Below are 25,775 nucleotides of genomic sequence, written 5' to 3'. Positions count from 1 at the left end.
GCACTTAGCAAAATAGTCTGTTCGTGAGCACCACCGAGTTGTAGGTTTATGTAACTTCAGCGGCTCTGAGCATGTGACCAAAAGTGTGAATCTTATTGGTTTTCTTCATGGTGCAGTAGAAAACAGTTTAGAACATCCCTACATAAAAAAAAATCTGTCACATTGACAGCATGTGAATGTTTGTGTCGGTCTGAACAGACACATTAACAGCCGTTTATTTAAATAAAAATGTAATTGCACTGAATATTCACCTTAATGTGAACAGACCTTTAAATGACAATCAGAATCACCCATTTCCCTGCACAAAATAAAGTTTATTCCCTTTTTTGCTCTAGATTAACATCATGCAGAGTGAGACTGTCCAGGATGTTGTCCTGTTAGATCCTCGCTGGCTTTGTAGTAACGTACTTGGCAAGCTTCTCTCAATTGAAACCCCCAAAGCGATCCACCACTACCGAGGCCGCTACCGTGTGGAAGAACTCCAAAACCTTGTCAGCGAAGGGGACATCGATGAACTTCTCCAGGTGCTCGACGCCATGGACGTATGTGCCCGTGATTTAGCCAACCCGGGGATGGTGGACATTCCCGCCCTGATACGCACGGGTGGCCTACAGCACACCTGGACTGATGAGGAAGACATCGAAGGTGAGGACACTTTGCTTTACGGTGGAGTGCGCGTGGTCCCTGCGGAGCACTTGGCCCCATTCCCTTGTGGACTTTTCCACAAGTTCCAAGTGAACTTATGCCGGTGGGGCCGGCAACAGAAGCCTGAGGCCGAGGCCGAGGATGTGAGGTTGTGGAGCGGTGGAGCTCGGGTCGGACTCGGTGGTGCTGAGGCTCTGGTTCTGCTTGTGAACCACGGGCAGGGCGTGGAGGTACAGTTACGAGGACCTGACGTAGATTCCGGACGTTGCTATGCTTTGTTGGACACATTGTGCGGCATGGCAGAGGGTCTCCTAGCTGCTACATTACCCGGTTTGCTCACCGCACGACATTATCTAAGCCCTCAGCAGCTGCGGGAACACCACGGCCCCGTCATGCTCTACCAGCCGAGGGACTTTTTCCGCGCTCAGGCTCGAGGCGAGAACGCGCTGTCGAACACCATGGGTGGCTATCGTGAGAGCTTCGTCAGTATCGTAGCATTAGGTTGCACCCATGTCTACAAACAGGGCAGTCTTGGTGGGGAAGTGCCCGTGGCGGAAGTCAGTCACCTGGCTCGACGCAAGCTCTGCCGCCTGCTGGACCCACCCGATGCCCTCGGAAAGGACTGGTGCCTGCTTGCCATGAACTTGGGCCTTAGCGAGCTCGCTGCTAAATACAGTTCTGGTACCAACGGGACTCCGCCTGCAGACCCCCTTTCCCTTGTCAGCCCCACAGCCACGCTCCTGCAAGAGTGGAGCCAACGACCCGAGTCAACCATAGGCATTTTGCTCGCCAAGCTGCGAGAACTTGGCCGTCGGGACGCAGCGGATTTCCTCCTTAGAGCTGCGCCAGTGTTCCGGGTCAACCTGGAAATTCTGGGCACCCCACCGGAGCCCTACAGCCCGGTGTGTAATGGGGGCGGCACGTCCTACAACTCCATCAGTTCCGTGATCTCGCGTTAGGACGTCACTGGTGTCTATAGAGAAACGTGCAATTATCCGGCAGAGTGGTGTTAAATATCAAACTCCCAGCTGGTCCTGAGACTGAAGTATTTGAATCAGATACTCTGTTCATGTCCATTTTGTTGCCCTTTGCGATTTCTGAATGTTCATCCTTGGTGTCTCTCAAAAGGTGCCTATGTGACTTTTTTTCCCTGCAAATCTTTTATAGGCTGTCTCACATTCCCAAGGTGAAACTGTAGACGGCCTTTCTCAAATGTCCTAATTGAATGAATCCGCAGTTTGCTATTTACTTCTATATAATCAGACAGCTGTTATAGGGGAATTACACTAAATTTGATGACCGAATGATAGATCACTAAGTGCTTGGCAACATTTAATAAATGACTCAAGCTATTGAGTGCCTTGAAGAAAGCGAACTGTTGACAAAGAGCCATCATTGTAGATTTTAAAATTGGATGTGCACCTCTGCAAGTGCTTCAGTGTTTACCTGTCTTATGAAGCTTTTAATGAACATATCTATTACGCAACAATAGATTTATGCTTGTTCTACGACATAGGAAAATTGTGTAGTTTACATTTACTACCTGAATGTTTCTTATCGCAACTAAAAGGCATAATTTTTCAGACAGGATTGTATTTGACTGATGAAGCACAAACCAACATACTAAACATTCCTTTAAAAGCAAAAGTACATGGTAAATTATTTTAAAATCTGGTTTTGAAAATCCTTCACATTTGTCCTATTAACACTTGTCACATTCACTTTTGAGAAATATTACAGTTCTAACTACCTATCAAATGGAAATGATGAAATAATCGAGGCACTTACATGGCAAATAAGATATCATTCTTTTTTTTATATAAAAATGGTGTCTGCTTCAGTGTATTGATAAGCATGATCTTTGTTGCAATTGTTCAGCTGTTATATCAATATTATCTGTTTCACACTATTACACTGTTGTTGAGTGTTTAAGACAAACTTATTTTCAACACGTAGTCGTGTATTCTTTACACTGGAGAATTAAAATATGTCGACATTTGCATCGAATACCAGTCTGGTTGAGGTATAATGGAGACAAATGAAGTGACAACTTGAAAACTGTAGATGGCAGCAAAGACTTTCTGTTACATCTAAACACATGCTATGACTTTTTTGCTCTCCTTTAAATGAGACAGTTGCAGTTTCATCATGTTTTTAATGTCTAAAAAAAAAACCGAGGACTGTTCCATATTATATTTTGGAACAGGTCTTTCCTCCAACCCTTCATCATTCCCCTTGCAGGCTGAAAATCACAGACATTTTAAAAGGGAATCTGGCATATTTTGTTCTCTCATTCCAAACGGCACATTTTTATATTGTGATTTAAGTCCATGTATTATGGAGCTCTATCTCTGTTTAGGCTGTGGTCAAGGTTCACGATTTCCCCTCTTAAGACTTTAACAGGGTACATCAGAGGGACATTTATCCTGGTGTATTTAAGACTTGTACAGTCATCTATTTGCACAAGACCTTCACATTATGTCTCTATTTATATTATGTTCGCATGTCTCTGAATGCCATGTCCTTAATACTTCCTTAAACTTTACAGTGTACTACTTTTTTATATAATAAATTGTTTACTCAATGACTCTCATCAATGTTCTTTTTGAAAAATATTTGTATGGTGTTGTTTATGCATTATTTTGTACGGTGGCCGAGTAGTGCAAAACAAACCACAATTCCGAAAACAAAACAACTAATTTATAAACGCAATGGAAAGATTAAAAAAACGTTATCAATTTAGAAAACACAATAACAATTCCGAAAACAAAATAACAAATCAGAAAACACAACGACAAATTTACATTTACATTTCGCTGTTTGAAAAAGATTTATAGGATAATAATAATAATACATTTTATTTATGAAGCACCCCAACTCAAGGGCACAGTACAAAGAAAAGATATGATGTGAAAACAGAAATAGTCATAGTTATACAAATAATAAAACACTAAATAATAAACACTAGCTGAGAAATATTTGGGACAAATATAAGGACAGGAAGTCTTCCCCTACAAAATGGCTGATTACTTGGTCTAAATTGTGTAATATGCTAATAAACCTGTCCCAGAAACAGTCCATGTATTTTAAAGTTTTCTTGAGTGCCCTCCAGTAAATTCTTTTGCGTGTACTCTCCCCACTGAGGCCTTCAAATCAACCGTGAGGCCCCACTAAAATGAATTGGAAATGATAATGATTGCATGATGAATGATCAGTCATGTGCTTGTTTTTTTTTGTGTGTTTTTTGAGGAGTCAGAGTGTGTGGCAGGACAGAGCTTGCATTATTCAGCAAACGGAATTACCACCCCATATTTCAACATAACATATTGAAGCTTTCCTGTTTTCTTTTTTTTACAGCTCTGTTTCTGTTACACACTCTTGAAAATAAAGGTTCCAAAAGCGGGTTTCTTTTTAAGAATCTTTATCCATGGATGTTAAAGGTTCTTAATGGAACCATCTATACCAATAGACTGTAGTTGACTTTAAAAAAAACTATTTAGTGACAATGTAATAGGCTACTAATCTAACACAGAGTCATGTTTGGCTTGTACGTTGCTCACACTTGATCAATGGTATTTCTTTTGACTACTCCTTTTTGATCATTGCTTTAAGAGGGTTGCTGATAGCCTTAAGTGATAACTGAGCAATCTTCCCATCCACAGCTATTGTGCACTATACTTGTGACACACGATACATTAATCAGTATGTTTCCCCCTTTGTTGTTATGTAGATTAAGCAGGACCCTAATTCTGCCCTGCCTCAAAGCTTTGCATGAATGTAAACAATGTGGAATGTTGTCACAGAGGCAAGTTATAGCACTAGATAACCTGCACTGACGTCCTCACAGACATACTGATAGTAAATCCAGTATACACTTGTCTTTGTGTTCTCGATGTGTGAGTGAGCAGGGTGATGAAGTTAAATGCATTTTATAGTGGTTTTATAGTGAAAATGTAAGACTGCCTATTAAAATAGAGTCCTTTTTGTTTTATGATCTTTTATAATTTAGTATATAAAGTTTTAAAACTATTTATCTACAAATGATCTTGTCAGCTGTTAGAATCTTGGTTTGGTAATTCATTCTAACATTTTTCAATCAACTGTAATAGATTTCATGTTGTGTAAGAACTCTTAGGAGGCAAAATCACTACTGACTGGTTAATAATAGGTTAAACAACTGAATAGGTATAACAATTTTGGGTTACACTTTATTTTAAGGTGTCATTGTTACAGTGTAATTATATGTTTAAGTACTTAGTGATATTAATTAACTACATGTGCCTATCAGAGGGTTTGGGTAGGATTAGGATTTGGTTGAGGGTTAGTTGCATGTATGCACAATTTACTGTTATGGTAAGTACAAGTATACGTAACAAGAACACTGTAAAATAAAGTGTTACCCAATTTATTATCTTGTTCATATTGTTTCTTTAGAAACAACATTGTTTTTTCCTCCATGAGTAAGATCATAATCTGTCGGGAACTCATCACGTGCTGGTGGGTCACATGCTCTGACGTGTTCGCAGGGGCGGGATCAAAAGATCTATAGGCAAGAGTCTCGACCAATGAGAAATGAGGAATTTGCCTTCAGATGCGCTATAAACTTGTGGCCCGTCTGTGAAAAAAAAATATTTTCTTCGGGATTCAGGACGACAGGGTGAGTCAGGAGTTTTTAAAGCTTTCTGAAATTTTTGTTGTTTTAACATTTATTTATTTAAAAAAACCCGTCAATATGGACCGTTTAGTGCAAATTATATACATCTTTGTTTTGTTTTAGGTTTATACTGAACAGAATCGAGCTTGTTAGGTCGCTCGTTTGCTGATACATTCTTATGAACTGTAACTTAATACAAAATACATTCTTCTTCAACTGTATTCGACACGCGGTTATACCTTCACTTAATAGCCTAACGTTAGATGGATAAAGCATAGCGCTTTTTGCTATGACCATTTCTTTCAAATTGTTCCAATAGTTTCTTTTTCGATTTCCGTGGCCTGGTTTCGGTCTTTGTTTTCTTTTCCTGAGAAACTGGGCTGCAACCCAACCGCCCAGATCCCGTGACTCCTGTTAGGAACACCGTATTCTCTTCTGTCTCTAGAGACCAGTGTGTGTGTGTCTGTCCGGAGGCCCGTGCTGTGATCAAATATATATTTTTAGAAGATATACAGTCATATAACGTTAACATTACCGATATAGATTCGTTTCTGTTCGGCGGCATTGGTAGGTTTGTCTTTTTAATTTACGCGTCCACTCGCTTTTATTATTCATAGCAAGGTTATTAACTAGATCTGCCTGCTGTTGGTTCTTTACACGATGTAAACAAATATATCGTGGCAGTAATCTGATCTCACGACACTGTGGAAAAATACGCCTGTTCTTTTAAATATGCATACACGTTTAACGTTAGGCCTAATTATACAGCAGTGAGGTGACTGACTAGGAATATTTGGCATGGGATTTCAAGCCGTTTCAGCAATGTCTTGCGTAACATTATATGTAACCATTTAAAATAGCTTTATTCAGCACTTAAGAGTGCAATAATTCTTATTTCAGCCGCATAAGTAAAAAATGACAAAAATGTGGAATTCTGACTTACGCAATTATAAATTCGGAATCACATAGTTAAAAGTCGACTTAAAAGGTCTTATATTACCACAATTTAGATTTTTTTTATCTCGTAATTATGACCTGTTATGTTATAATTATGATCTACCAAAGAAATGGGTAGTCGGTTCCATATTAGACTATTTGAAAATTAGAATATTTGTACTAAAAAATGATGTCTTGCTTTAAAATATTCGGACTAAAAGGGTGGTAAAAAAAAAAAAAAAAGAACAATAACTTGTACATGTTTAAGTTTGATATTATCTTTACATGGAATAAAACAGTTAATGGTCACTTGTTGCAACATGTCTGACCTGTTGTTTTCCCCCGCAGAGTTTTGATCATGAGGGTGTATTTGGCAGCGTTCACGTTGTGCCTCAGTGCAGTATTTGCTGCTCCAACTCTGGACAAGCAGTTGGATGACCATTGGGAGCTGTGGAAGAACTGGCACAGTAAAAAATACCATGAAGTGAGTGTTACTTTGAAGAGAGATTGCTGGCTTTAAATGTGCATGAACAAGTTGAAAACGGAGCAAGATGTGGAACTCAGTGTTATCTCTTTCAACACAGAAGGAGGAGGGGTGGAGGCGAATGGTCTGGGAGAAAAACTTGAATAAGATCGAAATGCACAATCTCGAACACTCCATGGGCAAACACACGTACAGACTCGGAATGAACCACTTTGGTGACATGGTAAGACTGCAGAAGAAGTTTATTTGAGGCGTATGCGTACTGATTTTTGAAATTCCTTCAGCATTAATCAATCTATTCTATATTTACAGACTCATGAGGAGTTCAGGCAGGTGATGAATGGCTTCAAGCAAAAGAAGGAGAGGCGATTCACTGGATCCCTCTTCATGGAACCCAACTTCCTGGAGGTCCCAAATAAGTTGGACTGGAGAGAAAAGGGATATGTGACTCCTGTGAAAGATCAGGTGAGATAGCTGCCTTTATCTTAACTAGCTAGAAATTATATACAATGAGTCACGGCTCTTATTTAAAAAAAAACTGGTCTGACCACTTTGAAAATTAGATCTATATGATGTGTGTGAAAGATTATAGTTGTGTTTTCGGGTAATCACAGAGAAAACATGTAATAAATAAACCATATACACCATTTACATCTGTTAGGCCTATTCAATAAACTTCTAAACTTTTTAACCCCATTGTGCACAACAATATTCAAAACTCATTTTAATATGCACATTCGTAGTTTCTATAAATAAAAAAGTAACTAAAATAATTGTATTTAAAATAACTTAATAAATACAAATTATAATAATTACATTTACAAATTTCAGTTAACTCCCAGTAACTTTTCCAGAAGTTTTATTTTTATTTGCAATTTCTACACAAAATATTTTAGAGCTTGCTATTACTAGTGACTTAGCAGTTATTAAAAAATACCCATGGTTTATTAATTCACATGACTTTTCCTAGTCTAAAATTCACACATTTGAAATTAGACCTCTTCATATATCCAGTTTTTCAAGACCGTGGTTCTTTGAAGAAATAAAATGGCATACCAAAATAAGAAATATCTTGATCCTTATGGCCCCCGGCCCCCTGCTTGAGAATCGCTGGTCTAAAACATTTTCAAATGTGATATTTTCAGGGTGAGTGTGGTTCTTGCTGGGCCTTCAGCACTACCGGAGCCATGGAGGGTCAGATGTTCAGGAAGACTGGAAAACTAGTGTCTCTGAGTGAGCAGAACCTGGTGGACTGCTCCCGTCCTGAAGGCAATGAGGGCTGTAACGGAGGCCTCATGGACCAGGCCTTCCAGTACGTAAAGGACCAAAGCGGTCTGGACTCAGAGGAGTCCTACCCCTACTTGGGAACTGTAAGTTACATTACTTTTTATTCTTCTGAAATTCTTCTGATTAATTACATAAAAGATTACCATAACATACATGCTTTGTTTTACATTTGTTTTCAGGACGATCAGCCCTGCCATTACGATCCCAAATTCAGTGCAGCCAATGACACCGGATTCGTTGACATTCCCAGTGGAAAGGAACACGCTCTGATGAAAGCTATAGCCTCTGTGGGGCCGGTGTCAGTGGCTATTGACGCGGGACACGAGTCTTTCCAGTTCTACCAATCAGGTGTGCATATTTCTCACCACGTCTAGTTGTTAAGCCTACTAAATGACAATTACATTATGACAATTTAGTGAAGTAGAAGCCTGTTGATGTGAACTAACGGATGTATACCTCTTGTTATAGGTATCTACTATGAGAAAGAATGCAGCAGCGAGGAGCTAGATCACGGCGTTCTTGCCGTTGGTTATGGTTTTGAGGGTGAGGATGTTGATGGCAAGAAGTACTGGATTGTCAAGAACAGGTAAGAAGCTCATTTATACTGTACATTCATTTAAAACCATGAATGGCCAATGTTTAAAGCCAGTGTTTTTAACCCAATGTGCCTTTTCTGTATTCTAGCTGGAGTGAGAACTGGGGTGATCAAGGATATATCTTAATGGCAAAGGACCGACACAACCACTGTGGCATTGCTACAGCAGCTAGCTACCCTCTTGTCTAAGGAAGATACCTCTCGAATCAAGACATTGTACCAGAAGGCCACATTAGTGTCTCGGGTACTTGAGTGGTTCACTGAAATCCACTAGTCTAGTAAAAAAGGAGTCGCCTAACACAGGGGACTGTGTATCACAGCCTGAATGAGACTGTGAGAGAGAGAAACCTCAAGCTCTAGGCATTGTGAAACTGTTTTAGGGACTTTATGCAATTTTTTTTTTTTTGTGGTCATTTTAATCGCATTGATTTAGTTGATTTTTGCCTCAATGTAAATACATGTTCTTTAGTTTAAGTTGAAATGTACAAATGTGGTTTTTTTTTTTCTACTCTCTGTATGATCAATTAAACTTTTAAAATTGGAGCTGTTTCCGCTTGGATTTATATTATTCCAGTAGTTTTATGTATAGAATAATTTAAAAACATATTATTGCCCATAACAGCATACACTACTGTTCAAAATATTTTTTTTCTTGAGCACCAAATCAGTATATTAGAATGATTTCTTAAGGATCATGTGACACTGAAGACTGGAGTAATGAATCTGAAAATTCAGCTTTGCCAACACAAGAATAAATTACATCAAAAACATATTTTAAATTGGAATATGTTACTGTATTTCTGATCAAATAAATGCGGCCTTGGCGAGGATAGGATACTTTTTCCCCCAAAAATTCTAAACTTTTGAACGATAGTGTATATTTTTCTGTAGATTTACGTATCATTTGCAAAACAAATGTATTACTATCACCTCACTGCGACAGTTTGTTGACTTGATTAGCAAACAGAAAATCCAAACTAGTGTAACTAAGCCTATTCAAACAGGAAGTTAGTTGGTTATGATTGAATGGTACTGGTTTTCAGTACTGCTTGCTTAAACTTAAACCTAAGGAGCAGCATATGTCATGTTCATGAGGGTTAAAAAAAAAAAAAAAGGTTTTCAAGACATACTATGTCACAATCGTTTTCTTCTTCACTGTATTGTGTTCTGATCTTCAGGAGAGGTAAACATTAACATTCGTTTGCTCAATGTGTCCTATTTGTTTATCTCTTGGCATTTTGCCATTGCATGGGCTGACATCATGACCAGCAAACTAAGACTTGTGGGGTGGAGATTACTGGGTTTTGGCTCTTGTACTAGTAGGGAGGGGTTTGTTAGAACAGGGTGTAAACCCTTTACCAACTAACAAACAACACATTACTGAAGGCACATTATGTTGTGTTAGCATAAAATAAGTGAGGAAGATAGACAGATTGCAAAAGGGGTAGAAGAACAAATCTGAACAGAAAAGTGAAATAAGGAAAGAAAAAATATATTTTAAATACAGGAAATTTAATGTGATTCTGTTTACAAAAGCTTTGTTTCTACAATTTAAAAAAAGCTACTGTGATGTTTTGCATGCTAACTCGATGTCATGTGATTTTCAATGGATCAAATCACAACCGAAATCTCTATTTTTTATGTTTCTTGACAAAGGACAAGTACTCCTCCACATCATCTGGAGAGCCCGCCACAAAGGGCGCTCTCTGGTGCAGTCCCTCGGGGACAATATCCAGGACGCGCTGGGTGCCTGTCGTGGCGATGCCTCCGGCCTGCTCGATCAGGAAGGCTATGGGGTTACACTCGTACAGCAACCTCAGCTGGAGAGCATGAAACACAAAAAAGAAGTTACATAACGCTGACAATCCAAGTTATTTTTCAAAGGGTCTAAACCGTGAACATGTATCCTAGTTTTACCTCCGAGTTTGAAGCCGGTATGTTTCAATTTGGGTCATTGAGTATGTTTTATGGATTCATTTTGGTCTTATCTATGTAGAACAGAGAAACTGGATTGTGTACATGTATGCATATAAAAGTTAATACACTGGAATTTCTTGAAAAGCAGCGTGAACCGCAGACACTATATCTGGGTCACTGCTTTCATGCAATAGTGTGTATTTGCTCCAGCTTAGCAATAAATGCTGTGTGTTTGATCACTGCCATTGTCAGGAATGACACAGCTCTTCAACCTCAAATGAGAGGTTATCGGTTATCGGAATACGACCTGCCCTGCACCTGCTGTAAACCATCAAGTCATTTACAGTATAGCTTATGATAGATTGACCTAGTCTGCTAACTAAAGCTAGAATTAATACATAAATATAGAGTGATGCAGGCGTGACGTCAAAACCCTGGCAGACTAAAGGCAGCCACACACTACAAGATAATCAGGCCGATTTTAGGCCCAATTTCTCCCCTCCGTCAATCCTGGGTAAAGTCCTGATAATCTTGATGGTTCTACAGATTATCTTATGAGATTTTCCTGTGGTGTGATATGTGTTAGAAGTGATTGAATCTGCTTGGTAGGTCGTCGGGGCCGCACTAATCTCAAATTGTAAATATCCAACGTTGAATATTTACGATCAGAAATCCTGTTGTGTGAGGGGAACCCCGAGGAAAAACGTGCACGCACTTTTTAGATTGTCACGTGGAACAAAACAATACCCAATCAGAAAGCAAGGTGATGGAAAACGGGAAGTCTCCACGACATCATGCAAAACTTTTTCTTTTTTTCCCAGCGAATAATAAGCAGTCCAAACACTATAGACCTTATTCAGAGCAGCGCCATGACAGGTGTGAAAGCGAGGCTGTGAGGAATAGACTTACTGTGTTTTCAATGGCATTTGCTTTAAAAGCAGTATAAAGCTCACAGGATCACATCATTTTGTTTACTGAAATGTCTTGGAAAGATATTTTTGCAGGGTTTCGTCAGCAGAACAATCCAAAAACACATTAAATAACAGTACAACCCACTGACGAGATGCATGTCTATCCCTCACAGCCTCGCTTTGATTCCCATTAAAAATCAAAGATGGCGCTGGTGTGAATAAGGTCTGTTATCGCAGTTTCTTCTTTTTCCGTCGTCCGCCATGTTTGTCTACTCTAAAGTCAAGTTTGACCAGTAGAGGTTTTGCGAGATTTCCTGTGCTCACAGTCAGGACTCTGTTTGTGAAGGGAATCTGTTAGGCTGCATCTGAAATTGCATAATTCCCTGATATATAGTAGGCGAAAAACAGTATGTGACAAAAGAAGTATGTCCGAATTCACAGTAGGCCTACTCATAAAAGAGTAAGCAAAAAGTGATTGGAGAGTTCAATGGAGTTCGATGGAGACTTTACTATCCCATAAGGCCATTATGAATGGCAGAGAAGCAATGTAACTGACGCTGGTAGGTCACGTGATAATGGCAACACGCTGAATGTAGTCGGAATTACATTCATACTATTTATTACATGGCTTGGTTGAATTCCAATGTAGAATGCGGTCTGTTATTTCTTGATAACAGACCGCTGCGAAGTATAACACACCGTTGCCATGCAAAGCAGAGCGTTGCTATGGACGCAGGATTCTAACCGTAGAGACAGAATGGACCATTTTCTTTAGCGGAAGCAATATAATCGTTTTTAAATCAATAAACTCCTTTTTAAATCAATATTTTGTGTCAAATTATGCTTCGCGTCGAGGTCCTGATCAGCCTGTCGGGGTTGTATTCGCTATAACAACCACCTATAAGTAATTATAATATATATACACAGTATATATATATATATATATATATATATATATATATATATATATATATATATATATATATTACATGGCTTGGTTGAATTCCAATGTAGAATGCGGTCTGTTATTTCTTGTCATACTACAGGGCCGTTGAATGCTTGAATCTGATTGGTTGACGAACGTTCTAAGGTGTGCATTATTTTCAGGGAAACGCACGGCTAAAGTAGTTCCAGGCAGGTCTTGACCGCATTACAGTTCCATATCACTTCGCATAGTCAACTGTAATAACGGAAAATAGGATACAATTCATAAAAGCATTTCGCCCCGTGCGCTTGATCTGCAATTTTCAACGTCTAGCTTTATTATTTATTTTTTTATTTTTTTTTATTAATTCGTTTATTCCAGGCAATGGCACAAAAAAAGTACAAGATAAACAAAATATGGTTAAATCATATAGTGCAAAAAAAACAAAGAAAAAACAAAAACAGAATATACAGTATTCAAATATGACGATCAAATTCTGCCTGAAAGGGAGTGGGAAGAAGACAACTTATTTAATCCCACCCCAGTTACCCATTTAGTGATTAATATTTGAGCTTCCTAGTTACTTTGCTCACAGATTATTTACAAATGTTATATCATGGTGGCGTTACCATAAGTAACAAGTAATTTTTATAACAACAATTGATACCAACAATGTAATAGGAATAACAATGCCAACAATGGTAATGGACAATATACCAACGATAGTAATAGACAATATAGGCTACCAACGATGGTAATGGACAATATACCGACGATGGTAATGGACAATATACCAACGATGGTAAGAAAACACTGAGCACATGTTAACACTAAGAGACAGAATACAACAGCAATTTAACTACAATGTAATAGAAACAAACAATGCCAACAATTGTAATGGACAATATACCAACGATGGTAATGGACAATATACCAACGATGGTAATGGACAATATACCAACGATGGTAAGGAAACACTGAGCACATGTTCACACTATGAGACTGAATACAACAGCAATTTAAATTAAAGACCCTCATCTCTGTATTTTAACCAGACCCAATGTTTATATAACAGTTTAAATTGATTAATAGTTTGACATTGCTTTTGTTGCAAGTCCAGTTTGTTCCAGAGTTTCACTCCACATACAGACACACAATAATATTTACGAGTGGTTTGGGCTCTCGGTAATGAAAAATGTCCAAAACCTCTCAAGTTATGAACATGCACTGGAGTTTTAAAAAAACGTTGTAAGTTAGGCGGTAATAATTTGTTAAATGCTTTATATAAGACTATTGATGTATAATATTTTACAAGATCATCAAATTTTAGCAACTTTGACTGCGTAAACAGATTATGAGTATGTTCTAGAAATCCAACCTTGTGAATGATCCTCACAGCTCTTTTCTGTAATATAATCAGAGGATTTATTGTGTTCTGGTAAGTATTTCCCCACACTTCAACACAAAAAGTAAGATATGGTAGTACCAGAGTGCAGTATAAAGTACGAAGTGCATTTTCATCAAGGTATAGCTTTGCTTTATTTATAATTGAGAGGCTTTTTGAGATTTTTGTTTTTATGTATCTGACATGGGGTTTCCATGACAATTTACTGTCAATTATTACTCCCAAAAATTTATTCTCACTCACAATTTCAATTTGGATACCATCAATACTTATTCTCTGTTCAGACATTTTGTTGCAATTTCCAAACATCATTACCTTAGTTTTATTTATATTCAAGGATAATTTATTTGTGTCCATCCACTTTTTTATTATCTTTAGTTCCCTGTTTACCGTATTTACGAGCTCATTATAATCGTCACTACTGTAAAATATATTCGTGTCGTCTGCAAATAGAATGAATTTCAGTACTTTGGATGTATTAAACATATCATTTATATACACATTGAACAGTTTTGGCCCCAGTACTGACCCCTGGGGGACACCACAAACAATACCAAGAGTATCTGATAAATACTGACCCATTTTTACAAACTGTGACCTCCCTGTTAAATAACTTTTTAACCAATCCCCAGCCAATCCCCTAATTCCATATCTTTCCATCTTTTTTAATAAAATTGAGTGATTAATAGTGTCAAAGGCTTTTTTTAGATCAATAAAGATACCAACTGCATACTTCTTTTGCTCCAGTGCATTAGTGACTTCTTCAATAGCTTCAGTTATTGCCATTGAGGTAGTTCTTTTGGACCTAAAGCCATACTGACCATCATTAATTACATAATGTTTCTCGAGAAACTTTTCAAGTCGAGAATTGAACAGTTTCTCTAAAATTTTTGAAAATTGGGGCAAAAGAGAGATTGGTCTGTAATTAGTGAAAACGTGTTTGTTATCATTTTTGAAAAGTGGAATTACTTTAGCGATTTTCATTTTACTTGGAAAGCAGCCAGTCTGGAATGACAAGTTACAAATATAAGTTAAGGGTTTTACAATATTCATTATAACTTTTTTAATCAATGTCATGCTGATATCATGACAGTCATTGGAGGACTTACTTTTACATTCCCACACAATATTTGTCACTTCCTGCTCATTTGTAGCTGAGAGGAAGAATGACAAAGAATTCCGTTCAATAGTTGATTTTTCGACTCCACTGTCTGGAATATCAGCGGCCAACTTAGGGCCAACATTTACAAAAAAATTATTTAACTTATTTACTACATTACTCATATTATAATCTTCACCATTTTCATCAATAAAGTGATCAGGATATGTCAACTTTGAGGATCCTTGTTTGATTAGGCTATTCAAAACATCCCAAGTTCCTTTTATATTGTTTTTATGTTCATATAGTTTTTTTTGATAATATAACCGTTTGCTTGTTCTTATAATATCAGTTAATTTATTTTTGTACTTCTTATATCTTTGTTCTGCTTCTTTTGTTTTTACTTTAATAAACAATTTATAGAGATTGTTTTTCTTTTTACAAGCATTAATTATTCCTTTCGTAATCCAGAGGCTTTTCTTATGTTTTTCCTTTATAAAATATTCTTTCACAGGGCAGTGTTTATTATGCAAGAAAATGAAGATATCTAGAAAATTACAATAAGCACTGTCCACATTAGATTCTCTGTAAACTGAAGTCCAATCCTGGAGCGCCAAACTATTGTTTAGGGCACGAATCATGTCCTCAGTAATTTTTCTTTTAGAGATCTTTATCATAGTATCTTTCATTTTCTTGAGATTACAGTCATACAAAGTAAAAACAGGTAAGTGGTCAGTGATATCACATATAAGTAGGCCACTGATGATTTGATTTCCCATAATGTTAGTAAAAATGTTGTCAATAATTGTAGCACTATGTGACGTTATTCTGCTCGGTTTCGTTATAGTTGGGTACAGAGACAAGCTATACATTGTGTCAGTGAAATCGTCAACGTTTTTTAGTTTGGTTGGATTTAACAAATCAATGTTAAAATCACCACAGATAAATATGTTCTTTTGTCTCACAGTAGAAAACAGTTTACCCATCCACTCATTGAAAGTTTCTATGCTTGAACCAGGTGCCCGGTATACACAACTCATGAAGATATTTGTCTTTTTATCATTATGAATTTCCACTGTTATGCATTCAAATAAACCATCCACAGCTATGGTCATATCAGTTGAAACATTAAATTTAACAGATTTATGAAGGTACAAAGCAACCCCCCCTCCTATTTTGTTTATTCTATTTGTATATCTTAATTCATAGCCATCAAGACAGAAATCAATACCTTTATCATCGTTAAACCAGGTTTCAGTAATTGCAATAATGCTAAATGGATGAGAGAAATGTTCCAAGTAATCTTTGATAGCCTCAAAATTAGTGTACATGCTTCGACTATTAAAATGTATTATTGACAGGTTATCTTCTGATTTTACACTGTTTTCATATTGTTCTTGGGTAAAATAATTGCAGTTTTTAACAATCGAAGAGAAAAAATTATTGTCAGGGTCTATCTCAGTATCTGTCTCTGTTGTGGTGTGCTCTTTATACTCACACGTTTCCAGGTCCATTTGTTGATGATGTAGGATGTTCTGTAACATGTCTATATCAATACTTGGTGTAGTCTGTATTCTTGGTATGTTTAGCATTTTGATGATGTGAGTCACAAGCTACTTTGATACCAGGTGCTGCATCAATGTCAATACTTGTCAAGATCTTCTATCCTCTTCACCACTAAGACTTTTGCTTCCTCCGGTGTCCCATTTAGTTTGATGAAGATCTTACAGTTAGTTACCCAGGATAGCTTCACAATCAATAGAAACATGCAGTTTAATTTGAATAAATAAACTATAAAGTCCTATCTATAATCAATAGAAAATTAAACTGAATATAGGCTAAATAAATGGATAGTCCTGCAGCACGGATTTTTATTGCAGATAATTTAACAAATAAATAATTATTGATAGGCCTACTTGTTAAAAGGGCTTTGGGTTTCATTTATTTGGCTAGTCTACTGTCATCTGTCAATAATAAAAATAAAAATAAAGAATTAACGAATTAATTAAAACGAATTGAATTAATTAATAAATAATAATATTGACGCACATGCTTTTCTGTCTCATTATTGCAACATCTCTCTCTAATAACTGCATTAATAACTGCATAAAGCCGGGAACACACTTTAAGGCCGGTTATGAATGTAATTTGATACTTATGACTGATCATGACCAAACGCGTGTTCAGCGCGTTCAGTCTGTGTTCAAAGTCGGTGTTTAAAATCTGCTGCAGTCGATCATGTCGATGAAAACAGTCAGAGAATGTGTCAGCTAGTCGTGTGTCCCCAGCATTAGTCTGCTATCAGCGGCTCAAACCTCCGTTACTAACTCTGAAATGACGTTTTGGAATTAGCAACGGAGGCATGGGATTAGATGCGTAAGAAATTAGTCCTACATACAAGAGCGTTTTAATGACAAAAACTTTACAAACATCTTGAAATACATAATCTGAACAATGTTTCGAGGTGTGGTAACTGTAGTATAAGCGGAATAATTGACTTCAGGCCGTTGAATTATTAGAAAAATAATGCACACCCGAGGTGTAACGGCCACTCCGCTTCGCGTCGTGACCGCATTACCACCTCGGGTGTGCATTAATTTTCTAATAATTCAACGGCCTGTCGTCAATTATTCCTTACATAACAGATCGCTGCGAAGTATAACACACCGTTGCCATGAAAAACAGAGCGTTGCTATGGACGCGGAACGGACTATTTTCTTTAGCGGAAGCAATACAATCATTTTTAAATCAATAAACTCCTTTTTAAATCAATATTTTGTGTCAAATTATTGATTTATATTGTAGGTAGCCATGTAATAAGCGGGATAATGTATGGCGAGGCGGTTGTTATAGTGAATAACAACCCCTTCAGGCTGATTCAAGTCCAGTTCAGCCAGTCGGGGTTGTTATTCGCTATATACATTATCCCTTACATAGTACATATTTTTGCGATTGTGAAGTAACTACTTATTCAAAACAAGTAACTACTCAAGAGAGTATGCGATTTTGGAGGCAGCCTGCTGTGCTGTCTTGGTCACATCGCGGCACTCCACACACCGGAACAATACTGTCATATCTATCATTTTTTATCGTCAAGATGTTGGTCTCTCACATTTTAAATATCTTATTCGATTTTAAAAATATTTTGGCGTACTTTACTTTAATGGATTATTGCAGCTATGACGTCAAAACCCAGACGACTAATTGGCCAGTGGTTCCTTCTGGATTTTCCTGTTTTTTTATGATGGGGTTTTTCAGTTTATGAGTAAAATACGATCTGTGGTAAACCGTAAATCGTCAAGTTATGTTTACCACAGACTTTGTTTCTCATAAACTGAAAAACCCCATTATAAAAACCAATAGGAAAACCCTGGCCAATTAGTCTTCTGTGTTTTGACGTCACAGCTGCAATATTCTATTAAAATAAAGTTAAATAAATAAATAAATAAATATGTTAGATGAAAATGTAATCTAAAAAAAAACTTGAATGGAAAAAATGAGAAATGTTGCCTTGGCAACAAACTAAAATAAAATACGGTGAAATACCAAAATTACTAAAAATGAAAGCCAAATAGAAATTCTTAAAAAATATATATATATCAAAATCACAACAGCACATAATGTTACTAAAACAATAATAAATCAACTGAAAATATAAAAATAACATAATAATAATAATAAATGCTATAATACTGTACATAATACTGGACACAACCATAAGACTAACCTGACGTCATACTCATTATTTATTATCACTATCACCTGATGTGATTTTTATGACCAGTTTCCAGCTTGCCCTGAATATCTTAAAACATGTGAGCTCACCTTTCCTTTTGGACTCTTCTCATTGGCTGGGTACATGAATATGCCGCCATAAGCGATGGTACGGTGTATATCAGACACCATCGACCCAACATACCTGGCACCATACGGGGCACTACCATCCTGTGAAACAATTACATTTCATCAAATATAAAATCAGGATCAAAAACTCAAACTTTCTTCATATCTATCATTCTAGGTTTGGATTTTTGAATAAACTGAAAATAATTTCAACTTGCACCACAGTCTGCAAACAATCTAAACAAAAATTGTCGGGAACAAAAGGTCAAAAATGCTTCAGTAAAAGAGGATAGGAAAGCAGGAAGTAGTGTGAGAAGTTCCAGGAAACTGAAACCCAGCTGGACAGCTAAAACACATCAGTGACACTTTATTTTACAGTGTCCCTGTTACACACCTTACATGTACTTACTATAAAACAGCAACTAACCCTAAACCAAACCCTACTCCTAATCCTAATTATATAGTAAGTACATGTTGGTAATTCATATTTCTCAGTATGTAGTTGTATAATTACACATTAACAAGGACACCTTAAAATAGAGTGTAACCCACACATCTGTCACCAAATGAAATCCCTCTTCCTTTAGAAAGATGTGAGCAGTAAAACAACAAAAAGAAACTACATAAAGTTGTAATATTTGGCTTTAAATTTGTATTTTAAGAGGTGGCAGCGTGTTCCCTTAGCCAACCCCACTACAAGCAATGACAGACAAATCAATACAGAGATAGCATGTTTCTGACAACACTTCTACGAAAACAACATGATATTCCACATAAAACATGCCAGAGTTGATAACATAATGAACGTGATTAGCAAGTTTTCCATTTCGTAATGCAGTATTTTATCTAAGACAAGCTCTTCTGTTTTTTGTTTTTTTTCTTGTTTACTTTTTCTTTATCACCATCAGACTGCTTAAGATGATCTTAAAATGAAGTAACAAAAACATGTATTCCTGGAAACACAAGATCTCACATCTATTCACTAAAAAAATATATACATATATTAATAATTAACTAGCTGACCCACGGAAAATTCATACTCAGCATATTTTATGATCACTCACTGCACGCAGTCGCTCTCAAATCAGTTACACATGCTGAGTCTATGTTCCAGGTCAGAAAAAAGAACAAAACTCTGCAAAGGAAGTCACTCATCACTTTCCAGCATATGTAACGTGTAAACATCAGCTGATGCTAAGCACGGCAATGCAGTCATGCAAGCTGTCGATCAGTCAGCAAGCATTATTCAGACTCACTTTGTTTTAAACCAAGTGATCTTCAGGCCAGCTAAGCAACATTTTCTGTTCTGTCGCAACATGTCATGAACACATGAGTACGTAAAGCTCTCTCACATGATGTTTTGTACACAGCAAATCACCATATGCACTCAGCGGTTGATTTGTGCTGCGGTCTTACGGACTCACTCAAAAAATCTTGCCTAGCAGCAATAAGACTTTCCTAAAATAATATAAAAAGACAAAGCAACATTCTTTGGCTATGTATGTCTCTGTAGGGAACCCACCTCTGGGTATTTCTTGTGCTTTATGTACTCATTGACTGCAGGCTCAAAGTACTTAGCATAGCCCTCGTTGATACTGTAAATCTTCCCCTTTTTCTTGATCTTCACATTTCTGTCTGTCAGAATGAATTCTCCAATTGCCTGAAGAAAAGGAACATAAAAAAAAAAATTATGAGCTCATGTTTCACAATGACTCCCTACTATACTGTATGCTGTAGTAAACCTAAATATACATTAGCCTACGATGCGGAATCAAAACTAGTTCACTACAGCCACAAACTATTCCAGACTTTTATCCGAAATTGAAAAAAGAAGTGCTCTTAATGTGTAAAAAAAAAAAACTCTAAAGATGTTAAACCATAAAGAGAAGTGAAACCACTCTCAGTAACACATTATATAAGTATAAAAAAAGTTTCACAGTTTACTACATAACTATTTGTCTTTTTAAGACAATATTATGTTCGGTGTCTGCTTACTCTGCTCATAATAGTTGTTAAGCTGTAAATGATTCACTTAAATCATTTGGTGGGCCTTTAAAGGGATAGTTCACCCAAAAATGAAAATTCTGTCATCATTTACTTACCCTCAAGTTGCTTGAGTTGCATCATAAGCTACCTCAACGGTAACCAGACAGTTGATGGGCCCCATTGACTTCCATATAGGAAAAAAATACCATAGAAGTCAATGGGTGCCATCAACTGTCTGGTTACCAACATCTTATTTTGTGTTCAACAGAAAAAAGAAACTCATTCAGGTTTGGAACAACTTGATGGTAAGTAAGTAATGACAAATTTTGTATTTGGCTTTATGCACAGCTACACTACTTCCTGAACTTCAGCCAGCTCTTTGTTTCCTGTCTGCCATTATTGGACAAACTGATTAATCCAGGTGTGTCTGATTATTGTTACTGAGGTCAGGCACACCTGGATTAATCAGTTTGTCCAATAATGACAGACAGGAAACAAAGAGCTGGCTGAAGTTCAGGAAGTAGTGTAGCTGTGCATAAAGCTTGAACTAGGCTAACCGACATGGCCATAAAACTCTGATTTCAGAACAGCCTACTTTTCATATTTATTTATTAAAGTCCTGGCATCATGATTCATCATTAGTCTATCATTTCAGCAGATTGAACTTTTTTGTGCGTACTGGATCCAGCATGAAGAAGTCAACTCCAGTTCCTGTACTGATAGCCACTACCGTGGCGCTGCCGTAAAGCGCGTAACCCGCACACACGATCTGATTGCCCGGCTGTAGGGCGTCCTTGACAGTCGGTTCTCCGTCTGAGACCTGAAACGGGAAAAACAAGTGAATCAACGATCTGTCCTCAAAGACAAAACAGTTCATTTAAGTTAATCGTGATTAAATGGATTGTTAAATCAAATAAAATTTTACATATTATACACGTTCACATTTAACAAACCCTATAACACCACCTAGAGTGCATGTTTGTTACTGCAGTTCTACGTGAAGTGTAACTTTTGAACGATTCGTAGTAAGAAAATATTATATTAAAACACAACAAACGTTAAATAACAGACTACGCTGTGCCGTTGTTATTCGTTACATTCTAGTGCACTTAATAAAATCAATTTAAAGTTATATTGAATTCATGCTTAGCCAATATTTGTCATCAGGCAGGGTCAAATGCAGTCAGCATACCTCGTCAATCTGCATGGGAGAGTAGCACAAGAACACCAAACATCAAACCAATCCATCTCGCACACCAAATGACAATTAAAGCTTATACATTCTATTATTTAGTTATTTATTGCATTTGCTTATGGGTTTCTCTCATGCATCAAAAAGTACACCAAATGCACATGCAACTCCAAACTCCAATCTTGCAGTCAACAGATGCAGTACAAACACTCACTCACCCTTTTGTAGATGGCAAAGATGGTGCCTATGGGGGCCAAACAGTCAATGTTGGAGGAGCCATCCAGAGGATCAAAACAGACTATATACTTTCCCTGTGACAGACAGCAAGCCTGAACTGAGTATGCATCCGAAATGAGACGGCGACCTCATGTGGTAATTATTTGAATGAACTCCAACAAATATGCATGAACACAGGGTACATTAGACTGACAAATAGCCTAGTTTACATAGCAGCCATAACTATTGAAACCACAGACATTTCTAAGGGTTTTATTTATTTAATTATTCCAGACATGCCTTGACTTGACTTGACTTGACATGCAATTTTATTTTACCAAACTATTAAAGTTTCCCCCCCATTATTTAACATTGCCAATTGGATGTATATGTGATGGAAACTAATCATACTTTATCCCATTCTAACTGTTTTGATAATATCCAGCTCAAAACATTTTATTATTATTATTATTATTATTAATTGTTGTTGGTTTGAGTTATTTTGAGATGTTGTAAAACGTTGTAAACAACACATTCTGAGCTAGATTATTCTCTTTTTTCTCTCATAACAATGTTTCAGTAGCAGTATCATATTATCATAAGCACATTCATATTCAGGCTACTTGGTGAAATAACAACTCCACTTTTCAATTCTTATTCTTTCTACCTTTGGTAGTATCAGGTGTGAAAGGAATAGTTCACAATATATATTTTGTCATCATTTACTCACTCTCATGTTGTTTTAAACCTGTATTAGGCTACTTTCTTTCTTCTTTGAACACAAAAGGAAAGGCAAAAGCCTGTCAAGCTAAAAAAATTCAATAAGCACCATTATAGTCAATACGATGCAATTTCAAATTTTCTTAAGCCAAACCAATGAAAATATCTCTCTTAGTATACGTTCACATCCAAATATGGCATGTCAAGACACTTTGACACTAATGATGTTGGATGTGATTTTCCTCATTTTCAGTGAATATTGATTTATTGTTTTTTCCCCCAACCTTTTAAATGCACTTTTAGGAACGTGACTGACTTTATGAAAAGAGCAGCATAAACCTTCTACCTAACATTTTTTGTGGAAAGAAAAACATCCTACAGGTTTGGAACGACATGAGAGTGAGTAAATGATGACAGACCTTTCTCTTGATCAGTAAAATATATATATTCATAAACAAGACTTATATCACAAAGCTCATACTCTTTTCTCGGCAGGTGTGTAGATGACATTCTCGTTCTCCTCAGAAACCATCAAACAGGTGCCATAAGAGGCATGCAGCATATTGATGACCAGATCATTGGAAAGCACATCCAACTTCTTCTGCTCATCGCCTGTGACGTTCACCTGCCCGGCAAGACCTTGACTGTGTTCAGTGAAACAGAACATAATATTATTAAAAAGTAGATACTGGGGTTCAGATCCCAAAATAGTAAATGGTGGCAATTCCTTATTCCGAAATAATGCTGTCACGAGAATTACATATTAGTAAATTAGAAATGAACAACCTCACATGTAATAGATAATTTATATTATTTCATAATTTTTAGGATTATTATAATTATATTATTATTATTATTTCTTTACAAAGACAACTACATTACAAACTAAAATGGATTTATGGTAGCACTTTTATTTTTCAGTCCTGTTCCGCATGTTGTAACGGTCATGTTCTGTTCTGTCCATGTGTTCGCTGTCGCTGTTTGCCTGAGCTCTTGATCATGATTTGTTGCTATGGTTTCTGATTGCGTTTCACACCTGTTATTCGTTTCATTGATTACCTTCCCTGTGTATTTAAGCCCTCAGTTTCTCTTAGTTCTTTCTTCTGCATCGTCTGAGTTATCGTTGATGTTTAATGTTTGATTTCTCCGTGTTTGTTAAAATGTCTCGTATCCCATTCATCTTCTGTCTGGCTTTTTTGTGGATTACACATTATTCAAACTGGGTACTAACTAGAAACTAACCCTGAACCTACCCCTAAACCGGGAACTAACTTTAACTAGTCTCAAAATCCATAACTAGGTCTGTCTATTTGTCCTCACATTTTGATTTTATAATTGGTTTCAACCTCTTCTACTTCATACAGTCAAAGAATGTGTTCACAACACAGAGTAAAACATATTCATTCTCATAATGCAAAATAATTCAGTGAAACTTACAGATGATTGAGTCCAGCTTTCCTGACAGCAGATGAAATAGCTTTAATAGCAGTTAACAAGGAATTAATGAGCTGTGTGAGTTCTCCGGTGGCCCCCTTCACCTTCCGCCCCTTCTCCATCACGAAGCGAGTGAGGGTCCATACGTCCACATCAAAGACCGACTGATCCGACATTCTTACAGTATCCGAGAGTTGCTGCAGTTGGACAGGCAGAGACTAACTGAAGAGACTCTAGGCAGTCTTTTTTACACACACAGTGAGTGGATGAAGGCCAAGGTTATATTGGTGAAGCAGATCAAGTGACAGTAGTATAGTCTGAATGCTAGTAGAGCCAGAGCTCAAAGAGCCTAACTTATAAAGCACGTCCCTTGGCTCTCAGCTAATTATTTATGTTCACTGTTGTCACATGACATATACTCAGGGGTTATAAGGTCATGGGTCACAAATCAAAGCTCATGAGTGTTTATGACAATCATGTCTTAATGAACACTGGAGGTCTGTTAAATGGATCGCATTAATAAAACTGTGTATTTATTTATATGTAAATGTGTCCCAATAACTCAAAGTCAAACCTAGAACTGTGACTAAACACATCAAACACATGTAAAGAAAATGGATAAACAGCATTTTATATTTGATTCACAGCACTGAAAAGTGCAATTAACATGCTTTCCGAGGACTGAATTTAAACCGTATTCCTCAACAAGCACTGTTTACGCAATATATTTAAGCTCTGCTATAGACGTCGCTCTCCATATTCAACAGATTTGGAAGACATATTTCCAAACAAGCATTGCCTCATGCTCTTATTGCCTTAAATGTGAGTGCTTTCTCTGCTACAGAGCCCAAAATAATAAACTCATTAGGATCAGAACCTTCCAGAAAAGATGTGGGCTCCAACACAGGAGAAATCACTGAACACAGGCAAGCATTTCTGTACACAAATTTTGTTTTATACTGCACTATGCTACGAATAATTATCATTAACATATTGAAATGAACAGATTTGCATGCATATGTTTTTTGACCAAGGTCATGTAGAGCAACACCCCAAAATGTGTCTCAAATGTCAGCTGGGCTCTATGCTGGGCTCTATGGGCTCTACTGGCCTTTACAGAAAAGGTCATCTGCTCTTCATTTGGTTGCTTGAACTTGTTGTACAGTATGTCTTGTATTCAAATCTCTGTTTATATAGGAATACATTGAGTATGATAAAGGAAATAGCATTTTTCATTCACAAATAATATTAAAGTGTTCTCAGAAGCTTACTGAAACACAATTAAAACATCAAAATACGTTAAATTCACCATGAAATCAAAATTGACCATTTTTATATTGCAGTATTTCTGTCATGACAACTCTCAGAGAGATTGTCAGTTTTAATATATTTGGTCTTGGCGGAATAGATCTGCTACGCTGCTGCAGAGCAAGTACAGAGACTTGCTACTGCCAATACACTCGCAGACATTGCTGTGAGCATGTAAGACTTGCTGCTGCATATGTAACATGAATTAACCCCCATAG

At 37.0% G+C, this 25,775-nt stretch overlaps 3 protein-coding genes across 4 annotated transcripts in view; 2 read left to right on the top strand and 1 right to left on the bottom strand.

The window, feature by feature from the left end:
• Positions 1-3,232, top strand: part of dapk1 (death-associated protein kinase 1) — a 68,194-nt gene extending 64,962 nt beyond the window's left edge. The window contains exon 26 of the mRNA XM_082169987.1: positions 336-3,232. Within this exon, the coding sequence (XP_082026113.1) occupies positions 336-1,604 (1,269 nt within the window). The 3' untranslated portion in view covers positions 1,605-3,232. The remainder of the gene's footprint in view (positions 1-335) is intronic.
• A 1,943-nt stretch (positions 3,233-5,175) lies between these two features.
• ctsla (cathepsin La) lies at positions 5,176-9,142 on the top strand. Of its 2 annotated transcripts, none has more exons than XM_082170045.1 (8): positions 5,176-5,302; positions 6,584-6,719; positions 6,820-6,942; positions 7,032-7,184; positions 7,865-8,089; positions 8,186-8,354; positions 8,475-8,592; positions 8,691-9,142. In XM_082170045.1, exons 1-8 carry the CDS (start codon positions 5,211-5,213, stop codon positions 8,788-8,790), a joined length of 1,116 nt encoding a protein of 371 aa, XP_082026171.1. In that variant the 5' UTR covers positions 5,176-5,210; the 3' UTR covers positions 8,791-9,142. The 2 variants fall into 2 exon arrangements, with proteins under 2 accessions (XP_082026171.1, XP_082026172.1); XM_082170046.1 differs by lacking the exon at positions 5,176-5,302 and adding an exon at positions 5,718-5,866.
• On the bottom strand, positions 8,995-24,567 carry fbp2 (fructose-1,6-bisphosphatase 2). Its single transcript, XM_082170051.1, has 7 exons — positions 24,253-24,567; positions 23,297-23,459; positions 22,098-22,190; positions 21,367-21,507; positions 20,224-20,361; positions 18,684-18,803; positions 8,995-10,421 (listed from the first exon to the last, which is right to left on the bottom strand). The coding sequence occupies exons 1-7, from the start codon at positions 24,423-24,425 to the stop codon at positions 10,233-10,235; spliced, it is 1,017 nt and encodes a 338-aa protein (XP_082026177.1). The 5' UTR covers positions 24,426-24,567; the 3' UTR covers positions 8,995-10,232.
• Between the last annotated feature and the right edge of the window lie 1,208 nt (positions 24,568-25,775).

The sequence above is a fragment of the Leuciscus leuciscus genome, assembly GCF_965113295.1.
Source record: "Leuciscus leuciscus genome assembly, chromosome: 5".
NCBI classification, from domain to species: domain Eukaryota; kingdom Metazoa; phylum Chordata; class Actinopteri; order Cypriniformes; family Leuciscidae; genus Leuciscus; species Leuciscus leuciscus.
This window is presented reverse-complemented; position numbering and strand designations above follow the sequence as displayed.

Excerpts from the sequence above, each read along its gene's own strand:
- fbp2 (XM_082170051.1), bottom strand. The coding sequence starts at position 24,425 with ATGTCGGATCAGTCGGTCTTTGATGTGGACGTATGGACCCTCACTCGC. Across the intron at positions 22,191-23,296 it reads ACACACCTGCCGAGAAAAGA|GGAAAGTATATAGTCTGTTT; the intron begins GTATGAGCTTTG and ends TGTCTGTCACAG. Across the intron at positions 20,362-21,366 it reads ACTTCTTCATGCTGGATCCA|GCAATTGGAGAATTCATTCT; the intron begins GTACGCACAAAA and ends CCTTTTCTTCAG.
- ctsla (XM_082170045.1), top strand. The coding sequence starts at position 5,211 with ATGAGAAATGAGGAATTTGCCTTCAGATGCGCTATAAACTTGTGGCCC. Across the intron at positions 7,185-7,864 it reads TGACTCCTGTGAAAGATCAG|GGTGAGTGTGGTTCTTGCTG; the intron begins GTGAGATAGCTG and ends TGATATTTTCAG. Across the intron at positions 8,355-8,474 it reads TTTCCAGTTCTACCAATCAG|GTATCTACTATGAGAAAGAA; the intron begins GTGTGCATATTT and ends CTCTTGTTATAG.